Source organism: Borostomias antarcticus (assembly GCF_949987555.1).
Source record: "Borostomias antarcticus genome assembly, chromosome: 6".
NCBI classification, from domain to species: Eukaryota; Metazoa; Chordata; class Actinopteri; order Stomiiformes; family Stomiidae; genus Borostomias; species Borostomias antarcticus.
In genome coordinates this window covers 17,978,650-17,992,472 of record NC_140239.1, presented here as the reverse complement: position 1 = coordinate 17,992,472, position 13,823 = coordinate 17,978,650, and the positions used below count along the sequence as shown (strand labels likewise).

At 44.8% G+C, this 13,823-nt stretch overlaps 1 protein-coding gene across 1 annotated transcript in view; it reads left to right on the top strand.

Moving 5' to 3' along the window:
* Positions 1-13,823, top strand: part of ryr3 (ryanodine receptor 3) — a gene marked incomplete at both ends in the record, with an annotated part of 126,164 nt that overhangs the window by 28,698 nt on the left and 83,643 nt on the right. The window contains 6 exon segments of the mRNA XM_084440034.1: positions 216-294; positions 1,162-1,274; positions 6,374-6,473; positions 6,692-6,785; positions 11,573-11,647; positions 12,553-12,709. Coding sequence (XP_084296160.1) covers positions 216-294; positions 1,162-1,274; positions 6,374-6,473; positions 6,692-6,785; positions 11,573-11,647; positions 12,553-12,709 — 618 coding nt within the window.

Sequence of the window (13,823 nt, the reverse complement as noted above, 5' to 3'; positions counted from 1 at the left end):
GAACAGGACAGTGCTGCTAGAACCTGCCCAGCCAGTGTGTTGGTGGTTCTGAGAGGAATGAAACATGACCAAAAAAATACATCTTTATATTGTTTAACTGCGCTGTTAGCAGCGTGACTTGCAACGCTATCTCACTGTACCTTCACAAGGGTTCCAGATGGCTCTTAACAAACGGTCACCATTATGCGGTGTTTCCTCTTCTCTCTTCCCAACAGTACCTGACCTGTTTGAAGACATCGAGGTCCCTGACAGACAAGCTGTCGTTTGATGTGGGACTGCAGGAGGATTCAATAGGTACAGTAACACTACTAACACCCACCGTCCATCTGTCTCCATTGAGACGCACACGGTCGCACTGAACAGTCATTTTAAGGTCGACAACCTCCGAGATTGAACTGCGGAAGAAGCGGCCGTATTGTTGAGTTACCGGCGCGACTGTACTTGACATTTGAGCCACAAAAACCACCGGCTCAATTTATCAAGCGGATAAGATACTTCCAGTGACTCCAAGACATCCAGATTGACTTCCACCGACCTTGCTATTTTTATGCCCTGTGCCACCCAGAATAGAGGCACTCTGACAGGAACATTTAGATCATACAAAATGGCACCACTCCTTTCAAACCACTGGTCAGATGTTGAAAATGTACTGTGATTGAAACAATGGCAATGCATGTTCTCATAACAACCGTATGCCAATCATACAGCAAAGAATATATCCACAGAATGTGTGTATGTATGTAGTTCCCTTCTCAAATTATAGGGCATTTGCTAATCTGAATCAAAATGAACACAGGCATGCATTCATGTAAAGTCCTGAAATTGTGAAAGGCCAGAACACTTAATGTTCATTTATGGACAGTGCGACCGTTTATGTCTGATCGGGGCTTTGCAGACGCCACAGACATCTCGCACCTCCTGAATTTTGTACAGTCACAGACGCCGTCGTAGATTGACGGATAGTCTGATTGGTCAGCTGTATGGAAGCTTCTGAAACGTGTCGACATGCAGACACAGACATGCAGAGAGGATGCCTGAATATTTAACTCTGTCTGCAGCGCATTGTTTATGCATTTCATTGTATATATGATACCTTTCTTATGTACATACTGTAAATTAACCGGTTAACCTTGAACCTTGAACCCGTGTGTGTCTCCACAGGAGAGGCCTGCTGGTGGACTATCCACCCTGCCTCTAAGCAGAGGTCAGAGGGAGAGAAAGTGCGCATCGGAGATGACCTCATCCTGGTCAGTGTGTCCACCGAGAGGTACCTGGTAAGTACTAGTGTGAGACTTAAATATGGAGATCAATAAAGTACCTAGTATACCTACCTACCTACCTACCTACCTACTGACCTACCTACCTACCTACCTATCCACCTATGAGCTCTGTGATTGATTAGTGATGCCTGATTGTGATGCCTGATTTGGCCTGACGGTCACGTGAGCTAATTGAGACGGTGCAGGACTTGAGGGAATAAAGTGATGTTCTGAAGCTCCCCTACGCCGTTCCATAGCCTGGCTTCACCAGACCCAATGCAAAGGGTCTGGAAACTCACAGTTGCTTTCCGATTCCCAAGGGGCGCTACCAACCGGCTTAGATCAAAATGCCTCTGGACACAATTGGATAGACCAACCAATCAGCGAAGATTGCTCCACGGCGCTCCTCTGTTCCGTCATCTTATTAAATCCGCCCCATATTAAATAAGCGGTTGTGATTGGCACACCGTGGGCGGCTGTAGCTCAGTTGGTAGAGCAAGTCGTTCAATGATCGAAGGGTCAGTGGTTCGAATCTCAACTCTGACTGTCCACATGTCGAAGTGTCCTTGAGCAAGATACCTACAACCTACAACAGACACCTGTAACCCCAAATTGCTCCCAATGAGCAGATTAGCACCTTGCATGGCAGCTACCGCCATTGGTGTGAGTGTATGTGTGAATGGGTGAATGAGAGGCCATTGTAAAGTGCTGAGTGCCGCAAAGGTGGAAAAGCACTATATAAGTGCAGTCCATTTACCATTTACATATTGCCTTCTATGCGGCAGTGGCTAGTTGCAAAACTAGAATGGAGAAGTAAGACGCCTCCTTCCCTCCACTAGTCTGGGGGTCCACCTTGGGCAAGTGGTAGTACCCCCTGGCGCCCCTACCTGGGGTTACAGGTATAAACCCCGATGACAGAACAACCTAAAGGAAGAGAGACCCGGCCCGGAGGAAGCCCGGGGCCCTCGTCTGGAGCCAGGCCCAGACGGAGGGCCCGCATGCGAGCGCCTGGTGGCCGGGCTTACCACGGAGCCCGGCCGGGCCCAGCCCGAATAAGCAACGTGGAAGCACCATCTCCTCCTCCATCGTCCCGTGGACCCACCACCCGCGGGAGGAATTGTCGGGGTCGGGTGCGCTGCCAACTAGGTGGCGGTGAAGGCGGGGGACACCGACGGACCGGACCCGGGCGGCAAAGGCTGGCTCTGGGGACATGGAACGTGACCTCGCTGGGGGGGAAGGAGCCGGAGCTTGTGAGGGAGGTGGAGCGATACCAATTACACCTGGTGGGGCTAACCTCCACGCACAGCACCGGCGCCGGAACCAAACTCCTGGATAGGGGTTGGACCCTGTTCTTCTCCGGAGTTGCTCACGGTATGAGGCGTAAGGCAGGTGTGGCTATACTAGCTAGCCCCCAGCTGAGCGCCTCTGTGCTGGAGTTCACCCCAGTGGACGAGAGGGTCGCCTCCCTGCGCCTTAGGACTGTGGGGGGGGGGACTCTGACTGTGGTTTGTGCTTATGCACCGAACAGCAGTTCAGAGTACTCAGCCTTCCTGCAGACCCTGAGTGGAGTCCTTTTGGGGGCTCCTGCAGGGGACTCCAGTGTCCTACTGGGGGACTTCAATGCACACGTAGGCAATGATGGAGAAACTTGGAGGGGCGTGATTGGGAGGCATGGCCACCACGATCTGAACCCGAGTGGTGTTTTGTTGTTGGACTTCTGTGCTAGTCACGGTTTGGCCATAACAAACACCATGTTCGAACACAAGGATGCCCACAAGTACACCTGGCATCAGAACACCTTAGGCCGAAGGTCGATGATCGATTTCGTTATCGTATCATCTGATCTGAGGCCATGCGTTTTGGACACTCGGGTAAAGAGAGGGGCAGAGCTGTCCACTGATCACCACCTGGTGGTGAGCTGGTTTCGATGGCGGGGGAAACTTCTGGACAGACCTGGAAAACCCAAGCGTGTAGTGAGGGTGAACTGGGAACGTCTGGAGGAAGAGCCTGTCCGGAGAGATTTCAATTGCCACCTCCGGCGGAGCTTCTCAGGCATCCCTGTGGAGGTTGGGGACATCGAGCATGAGTGGTTGGTATTCAAAGCCTCCATTGCTGAAGCTGCGGCTGGGAGCTGTGGCCTGAGGGAGTGAAGAAGGAGGCCTTCCGGGTTATGTTAGCCCGGGAGACCCCAGAAACAGTTGCAGGGTATCGACTGGCCCGGAGGGCTGCGGCTTCGGCCGTGACCAAAGCAAAGCAGCGGGTGTGGGAGGAGTTCGGAGAAACCATGGAGAAGGACTTTCGGTCGGCACCAAAGTGTTTCTGGAAGACCATCAGACACCTCAGGAAGGGAAAGCGGGGGACCATCCAAGCTGTATACAGCAAGGAGGGGACACTGCTGACCTCAACTGAGGAGGTTGTTGAGCGTTGGAAGGAGCACTTTGAGGAACTCCTGAACCCGACTAATCCACCCTCTACGATCGAGGCAGAGCCGGAAGATGATGGGGGGTCGTCAATGTCCTTGGAGGAGGTCACTGAGGTAGTCAAACAACTCCACAGTGGCAGAGCCCCAGGGACTGATGAGATCCGTCCAGAAATGCTGAAGGCGCTGGGTGTAGAGGGGCTGTCTTGGTTGACACGCCTCTGTAACATTGCGTGGAAGTCTGGGTCAGTGCCGAAGGAGTGGCAGACTGGGGTGGTGGTCCCAATATTCAAAAAAAGGGACCAGAGGGTGTGTGCGAATTATAGAGGCATCACATTACTCAGCCTCCCAGGGAAAGTTTACTCCAAGGTGCTGGAAAGGAGGGTCCGGCCGATAGTCGAACCTCAGATCGAAGAGGAACAATGCGGATTTCGTCCTGGTCGTGGAACTACCGACCAGCTCTTCACTCTCGCAAGGATCTTGGAGGGGGCTTGGGAGTTTGCCCAACCTGTCTACATGTGTTTTGTGGACTTGGAGAAGGCTTACGACCGGGTCCCCCGAGAGGTCTTGTGGAGGGTTATGCGGGAGTATGGGGTGAGGGGGTCCCTACTTAGGGCCATCCAATCCCTGTACACCCAGAGCGAGAGCTGTGTCCGGGTCCTCGGCAGTAAGTCGTCTTCCTTTCCGGTGGGTGTTGGCCTCCGCCAGGGCTGCGCTTTGTCACCAATCCTGTTTGTGATTTTCATGGACAGGATATCGAGGCGTAGCCGGGGGGAGGTGGGTTTGCAGTTCGGTGAGCTGGGGATCACGTCACTGCTTTTTGCAGATGATGTGGTCCTGATGGCATCAGCTGCCTGCGGCCTCCAGCACTCTCTGGATAGGTTCGCAACTGAGTGTGAAGCGGCTGGGATGAGAATAAGCACTTCTAAATCTGAGGCCATGGTTCTCAGCAGGAAACCGGTGGCCTGTCCGCTCCGAGTAGGAAATGAGTCCTTACCCCAAGTGAAGGAGTTCAAGTATCTGGGGGTCTTGTTCACGAGTGAGGGAACCATGGAGAGGGAGTTTGGCCGGAGAATCGGAGCAGCTGGTGCGGTTCTGCAGTCGCTTTACCGCACTGTTGTGACGAAAAGAGAGCTGAGCCAAAAGGCAAAGCTCTCGATCTACCGGTCTATCTTCGTCCCCACCCTCACCTATGGTCATGAAGGATGGGTCATGACCGAAAGAACGAGATCACGGATACAAGCGGCCGAAATGAGTTTTCTCCGGAGGGTGGCTGGGGTCTCCCTGAGAGATCGGGTGAGAAGTTCAGTCATCCGGGAGAGACTCGGAGTAGAGCCGCTGCTCCTTTGCGTCGAAAGGAGCCAGTTGAGGTGGTTCGGGCATCTAGTGAGGATGCCTCCTGGGCGCCTCCCTAGGGAGGTGTTCCAGGCGTGTCCGGCTGGGAGGAGGCCGCGGGGTAGACCCAGGACTAGGTGGCGGGACTACATCTCCGCACTGGCCTGTGAGCGGCTAAAGATTCCCCAGGCAGAGCTGGTTGATGCTGCTAGGGAAAGGGATGTCTGGGGCCCCCTGCTGGAGCTGCTGCCTCCGCGACCCGACCCTGGATAAGCGGATGAAGATGATGATGATGATATTGCCTTCTAGAAGAATGAAGAAGAATGAAGCAAACTAGGTTTATCACAGTGGGAGGTGTGGATGGTATTGCCGAGGAACAATTTAAACCAGTGTCAGTGTTGCTCTGTCTCCAAACTTGAAGATTAACCAAGCTAACAGCACTACCAAGCAGGGTGATAAAAGCAATTAATGCTAAACACATGCCAAGACAGCCTTACTATCAGATACTGTGAATACACAAAGCTTTAGCTTGCTAACTAGCAACTGGAAATGCATAGATTTCTTTTGATTCGTGAAAATAGCAACATAACTAAGTATCTAGTGCTAGCTAGCTGAAAGCAACGTCTAATGAAAAGCATAGTTAGCACTCAACGTTACATACTGTACAGTGTCGTTCCAACAGATCTAGCTATGTAACGTGGGTGAAATAAGATTCTTCCTTCCTTCCCAGTTCCCATAACTGCCCTCTGAAACCTGGGGCATGCTGGGAAATGCAGTCCACTTCTCCCCTGGACGCTACGCTAACATAAATGAGACGAATAAGACAGGTTAAAAATATGGGAGATTTACAGGAAAATATTTAAACGGGATGGCAGCGAGAGAGAAGGGTAAAACGGGTGGGCTGACAGGCATGACCCAAACCCTTAAAATGCAATTTCTTGAATGACCTGAAAGTCCAAATTTTGCTGAAAGTTCTGACGTTAATGCTGTTTGTGTGTCTCGGTGTTGTCCCTGTGTGATGTGGGAGGGGGGGAGTTTGTTGCTGGGGGGCACTGATGCAGATGTACAGCCAGCAGGCATCAGGGGCAGACAGGCTGGCAGGGGGGGGTTAGTAAATGCCAGTCCTGAATCTCTTTACAGGACCCCCTGCTGTATCTTAGAGTTGTTTTGTCCTTCTCTCTGTCTCCCTCTTTGTCTCCCTCTCTCTCTCTCTCTCTCTCTCTCTCTCTCTCTCTCTCACTCTCACTCTCTCTCTCTCTCTCTCACTCTCTCTCTCTCTGTCTCTCTTTCTCGTCACACACGGGCACACACAGACACACAAACTTGAATTAAGTGTCGTCTATGCTCCCTTCCCCTGCAGCACCTGTCCATCTCCCACTCCAGTATCCAGGTGGACGCATCCTTCATGCAGACCCTGTGGAACGTCCAGCCCACCTGCTCCGGCAGCAACGTAGCAGTAGGCACGTTGGCCACTCACACACCATGACTTTACTATTGTTATATTTGTCGAATACCTTTTTTTTGTTTTAAACTGTGTGCTGTATTGCCTTTCCGAGGTTCATTTACATTTTCTTAATCTGGAATCCAAGTCTTAAACGCGGCAGTGGCGTTGGGAGGGAAAAAAGTCAGCTAACCTGGTCCTGGTCTGATCATACAAAACCATGTGTTCGTCCAATAGGATACCTGCTTGGGGGTCATGTGATGCGCCTGTGCCACGGGCACGATGAGAGTCTGACCATCCCCGGGGCGGACCGCAGCGAGGAGGAGCAGAGGTAGGGGGCCATTGGGAGCTCTGTCCCTCTATAGGCCATTACCACACAATTCATCTCACATCTCTAAGATCACTTCTGACCACTGTGAAAGAGCGCCTTTCATCAAATGTCAAATTCCATTAGGGTTTTTTATTTATTTATTTATTTATTTATGTATTCTTTTCTTTTCTTTTTTTACAAAAAGGACAAACAAGGACACTATTGAGTACACCAACACACACAGAAAAAGCAAAAACAAACACCAAACAACAACACCAAAGACACTAAATACGACAAGAAAAAAGGAAAAAATCTCTCAGTACTGACCATCATTATAATCCTTCTGCTAAACTTGACCTTAATCTGTTCTATTTTCTATCAAAATCGGTCATGTTCCCTGTCTATTAGCAATAATGCCCTCTAACATAAAGTAATGCTTTAAAAAGGACAGAAAACTGTGTAATGTCAATCATTATTTTTCCTTCACTTCAAAAATACATCTCTTACCCAGTAATATAACAGTATTTAAAATGCCAGGATATCCATTTTGTAATTCACCAAGTACAGTATTATTTTTTGGGAGCACATGGTTAGCAAAACTGAATGTAATGCTAGCCATCTTTTAATAGTCCTCCAGAAACCCTCCCAGTATGATTGAAATTTGTCTGGCATCTCATTCAAATCATATTCTCTCAAGAAAAATTGGTACATATGAGAATGTATCTTATTTCCTTTCATCCAAAAATAATTCTTCATTGAAGGTTTACACACCAACAGTTTTTTCCCCAGCATTTTTCAGCTTTTTTTCCAGGCCAAAGGTACTGAACAAGTTCTGAACAAAGTACTCCATATATTTCACAAAATAACTCCAATAGATATGAATACAAAATATGAATAGATATTACCTTTCAAATCAATTATATAATTTATAAAGATAATACCCTTTTGAACAAACTGTTCCCAAAAGAGAGGTAATCTTTTGCTTAATACATTGGAATTAAACCATAATATCTGTTGCAGAATGTCATCAACAGAGTCTGGTGGAAAATCCTGGAAGTGTAGCCATGCCTGTACCATATCTTAAAAATAAAGGGGTTAGAGCAGTAAACATCTTTTGTATACATTGAAGATGGGTCTTTGCAATCTGGCCAAATGGAAAAAAATGATACTTAAATACTGGATGAGTGTCGCAAATGAGTCTTGAGGAGCTCCAATTGGGATTCCCATATATTTTCTGTGAAGATGATGCTTTAAATGCTAGGTTTAAGGCCTTAAAGGAGTTTGCATGTTTAGCCCTGTTTTAAGGTTACTTATGATCATATACAATGGTTCAGATCAAAACGTTGACAAAACTAGCACTTTTGAGAAAGTCTGATAATTCCTCTACCACCGTTTTGGTCATACAATGGATGTATCTTTCAAAAACTGGTAATTGGTGTCCGTTGGTGTTCTGACATCAAATTCACCGTAAAGTAGGAATCCTGTAGGGTTTTATTGATCATTATATGAAATCCATTGACTTGTATTGACGCGACCATTGTAGATATGTAGATAAATCCGCAGAGGGGATTCAGGAAGCGGAACTACTTACGGTAGCTATTGTTATTGTTTATGTTGCTAGGCTACTTAGTTTGCGGAGGTTTACACACGTATGTGCTGCGACTAAATAGTTCTATGCTAAATATTTTAAAAAAGCCTTTCCAGATGAACTAGAATCTTACTTTATGGTGAATTATATGTCAGAATGTCAACTAACACCTCGGTGAGCTTCTTGTCTTTGAAATTGAGAGTTTAACATGTTTTTTGAATTATTTTTCACGGTGCCCACCCACATCAATTGTATCACCAAAACGGTGGTAGAGCAATTATCAGACTTTCTCAAAAGTGCTATTTTTGTCAACGTTTTGATCTGAACCATTGTATATGATCATAAGTAACCTTAAAACAGGGCTAAACATGCATTTTCCCTTTACTACTCCTTTAAGATTAATTAACTTAACACCACCTTCATACAAATCATTATATAAATATTTCCGCTTGATTTTTTTCTGGGTTGTTATTCCATATAAAGGTAAAGACCACATGATTATATCTTTTATAAAAGGCTTAATCAGGTGATGCAAGATACATTAACAAGTATGTGAACTGAGAGGTATACAGTGAATTAACAAGGGTGACTGGCAAACAGACAGAGATAATACTGTCAATTTCCATGGACATAAGACCTTCTCCATTTTTTGAAACTTCCATTCAAAGTTTGTTTTTGCAAGTTTATCAATCTGTTTTGGAATATGAATTCCCAGGACTTCTATTGGTCCATCTGACCATATGAGTGTTGACTTGCATGAAAGTTTGAAAGTAGAATCATGTAGAGAACCTAAATGCAAAATAATACATTTGTCATAACTTGGCTTCAAACCAGACAGAGTTGCAAAAAATCCAAATCATTAATGAGGGCATTCAAATAATGTTCTTTTTGAGACAGAAAGAAAATGGTGTCATCTGCATAAAGTTAAAACTTTGATTTTTGATTTAACCTTTAATATTCATATTATTTCAAATTTCCCTGGCTAATGTTTCTATTACCAATACAAATAAATATGGGGATAGGGGCAACCCTGTCTAACTCCCCTCGAAAGTGAAAAACTCAAACAATGTAAAATTCCAAATATTTATAGATGTACTCCCATTTCACTGTCAAAAGCCTTTTCAAAATCAGCAATGGGATCTTTTATGTCATCAAAAAATCTTATAAAAGCCTTTTCAAAATCAGCTACAAAGATTAAACCCATTTTTTTGTTTTTCTCATATAGTTCAATAATTTCCAAAATATGTCTTATGCTATCTCCAATTAATCTACCCTCAATAAATCAATTTTGGTCTTTATCAACAATATCTCAAATGAGGTTTTTTTAATTCGAGAGGCAATACATTTAGATATAATTCTATTATCACAACCCATAAAGTTAGAGGTCTCCAGTTTTTTTATTCAATTGGGTCTTCATATTGACCATTTGCCCCTTGTTTTAAAAGAAGAGAAATCAACCCCTCCTGCTGGGTTCCAGTCACTTTACCAATCTCATGAATAATTAAAACATGCAAGAATGAGATCTCTTATGTCATCAAAAAAATCTTATAGCTCGGAATCCCATCTAGACCTGGGATTTGGATTTATTTTGATTTATTTGCATAAGTATGACTAGTGCACTTCTCCTGCTTCTCATCCATGTAGCTCTAGAGCTATTTGTAATGCAACTGTTTTTTTTATAGTAAAGTCTCTCTAACTCTTTCTGCTTGTTTTCCAAAGTCTCATGGAGATCTGGGGGGCTTGATTATCTTAATCATTTTTTTCATTTAAATTGTTTATTTCTTGTAGTATTTTCATAGAGTATATTCAGCTTATGTTTCCAAGATGGGTATTTCCCTTGAGTGAGCCCTCAAGGAACATTTAAATGCATCCTATACAATATGAGAGTTGGCGCTACCAATATTGTGCTTAAAAAATTCTGAAATAAATGTTTTTGTTTTTTCAACAAACAAATCATCCTGTGGTAAAGATTGATTAAACTTCCAGAAACCTGAGCCTCTTATGAGTGAATGGTCTGAGCACAAATGTTCAGTTATGTCTGTCATTGATATCTTAGAACAGAGTGAGAAAGATATCAAAAAATAATCAATCTGACTGGCCTGTTTTTTTCTAAGTCATGTATACCTGATTTTTGGGGGGTTTCTAAGTCGCCAAATGTCAATTAAGTCAAGGGAAGACATGATTCTGAATTCATGATTCTTTTAGCGCCTGTGGATGATGTCCTATCTGTCTTGGAATCCATCACTGTATTGAAATCTCCGGTAAAAGTAATGTGAGCCCCACTATCATTTAAATTCTGAACAGTCTCCTGAATATGTTAAAAAATATATAGCTTCATCAGTATTAGGTGCATACAGATTGACCAGGCATACTCGCAGAGATTTGATTGTGAGATCTACAATAATCCATCTTCTATCTGAGTCTTGTAAGGTTGTATGAATCACATATTCAGTATTTATTTCGATGAGGATTTAAACTGTCTTGCATTAGTTACACATGATGGGAACACTCCATGGGGCCAACCCCTGGAATCAAAAACAAATCCAATTCACGGCATAAGATTAAACAATGACAGATCACAACAACCATACTGTTAAACAAAAAACAGACAAAACAAACAAAATAAAATATTGTTTAAGTGGTTAACTAAGGAAAACCACTTAAATACAAGTAGCATGGGGAGGCCATAATTATTAAATAAATTCAAATATCTGAATAATATGGCAAGCAGACCCGTTTTTTTTTAAAGTTAGTTAGACAGTCTGTCATCATTAACCACAGTGAAATAACACAAAATTATTTGACCCAAAAAAGGAGAAAAAAGAAAAGAAAACTACTACACGACCCCAAGCCCATTTTCAACAATGTTTTTTTCTCCCTCCCTTCCTGAAAAAAAAGAAAAATAGGAGGGTATACTGACTTCTGTAGCAAGAGAACATAGGTCAAATAAAAAATATTATATATAAATGATTGCATTAGGTCAAGATTGCACAATTTCAGTCATAGTAGGGTAAAAAGCAGTAGGCCTAGATTGCTTCTGTTGCTTTGCATTAGCTTTTGTTGGCAAATGGGCTCTAATCCTGTCACCGGCTTGAATGTCAATATGCTTTGTGCTTTTTTGTTGTGCTGTTTTACCATTGACGTCTTGTTCAAAGCATGCAGAAAGCCCCTCTCTGGATGTTGGTTTGATAAGGCCCCTCTCCTCGGTGTGTGTCCCCAGAATAGTGAACTATGAGGCGGGTAAGGGAGGTTCCAGAGCCCGCTCCCTCTGGAGACTGGAGCCCCTCAGAATCAGGTAAGAGCCTCCCTCAAACCACTCACACACACATACACACACACACACACACACACACACACACACACACACACACACACACACACACACACACCATTCACCTCTCTGTCAAACTCTCCTGTGTGTAATATTTTCTTTTCAACACCTGTCAGCTGTGTACTGTACAATATTTACAGTGCTGTCACCCCACAGAGTTTTATAGAACAGAACATGTCACGGGGGCAACGGGGGGTTGTCTCCCTCCCAGGGACCTGAGATAAATTAGATAGTTATGAGTTTTGTATGATAGCCTGTGATGTCAGCCAGCGGTTACATATAATGATGTAATCTCCAACCCTGAGCCGTCGCAGCCAATCAGGTGCCGCCACTGGGCTCCGTGCCTCTGGGCGCACACCCCCCCCCCCCCCCCCCCCCCTCCCTACGCATGCTGACTGGTGCTGTGCAGCTGGAGATGATTGCAAGAATATTTTGGCACTTGCAATGCCCGACTGGAATGAGACATGGTTCAGTCAGTGAATCTCATCATCACGCATTAGTAATCGAAAAAGCAACTGCCACACATTCGCCTTTCACCTGTGTGTTGATATAATGTGGAGGCAATTCCCTGTGGAACGCAGCGTCACAGTTTTATTTACACATTATCGTTTTGAATGGAAGAAGAGTACATTGCTAGATTGCTCAAGAGGTATCATCGGGCTACAGTATCTATTCTCTTTGTACAGAGTTTTTAGGACTTCATGCCCAGATTCACATTTATTTCACAGCTTCTAGATGTACTATTATGTTTCTAGTTTGTGTATACTTACTTTAGATGACACTATGTAGTCTGGATGACCGAACATCTATCGACCTCCGCCGCTATGACGCCATATAACCGCTTTGTGTCCTGCTCTGTGATTGGCCAGCTGGAGCGGTAGCCACATCCGCTGGGGCCAGTCGTTCCGTGTGCGTCACCTGTCCACCGGCCTCTACCTGGCAATGGCCGAGGACGGGGGACTGGTACTGCAGGACCGGGAGAAGTCCGACACCAAGGCCACCGCTTTCTGCTTCAGGCCCAGCAAGGTTGGTGCTCCTGGGAAAGGACCACTCACACACTACTACAGTTATATACTATACTACAGTTATATAAAATACAGTTACATATGCTACAGTTATATTCTATACTACGGTTCTATAAAATACAGTTACAGTAGATATACAGTACTACAGTTATTTTCTATACTGCAGTGATATAAAATACAGTTAGATATACTACAGTTAAACTTCCCACGGGGATTACTAAAGTATCTTAACCTATCTATCTTAAACTGTATTTATACAGTACAGCTGGGTCAGTTAATTTGAAAGGATAATTTTAGAGGCGTCATTGGGTTGTTTGTTCTCTTTGTACAGAGATGCTCACTAAGGCTAGTAGAAAACGTTGTTTGAGGAAATGGGATCCCTGCTCCCGAGTCTCGCCGAGCTGATTTTGTTGTTGTTGTAAATGAGTCATCATTCCACCTCTTTAACATCTTCAGAGCTCTGAGCACAGGGCTTATCAGGAAGCTCATCTGTCAACAGCCCCAGAAACACCACCAAACAAGACTATTGAGCCATACAAACGACCATTCAGAAACACCTCCAAACAAGACTATTGAGCCATACAAATGACCATTCAGAAACACCACCAAACAAGACTATTGAGCCATACAAACGACCATTCAGAAACACCACCAAACAAGACTATTGAACCATACAAATGACCATTCAGAAACACCACCAAACAAGACTATTGAGCCATACAAATGACCATTCAGAACCCTCCGGTCAGGCTAACCATGAATTCCCCAGCCACACACCGAGCTTGAATGAGACCTCATTGTTATTCTGTTGCAGATCTTATTTCTAATGAGCTACTGTCTGAGCATACATTACGATGTAGGAACAGCTTACGCTAGACTATCCTGCAGATGTAAAAGTCTCTCCTGAGATGTATATCTGTAATCAATGATCTCAGATCTGTGTTTGGCCTTCTCACCCAGGCTGATAGACCGGCTAATGTAACTGTTAGCCCTCCTCATTCATGTTTCCCCCAGGCCTTATTGCAGTCATGTTTGGCTGTGTTTTAATTAGGGTCTATGGACCATTCATCAAGACTGTAGTTATATCGATTCAGCGCTAGCTATGCCTCCGTGGT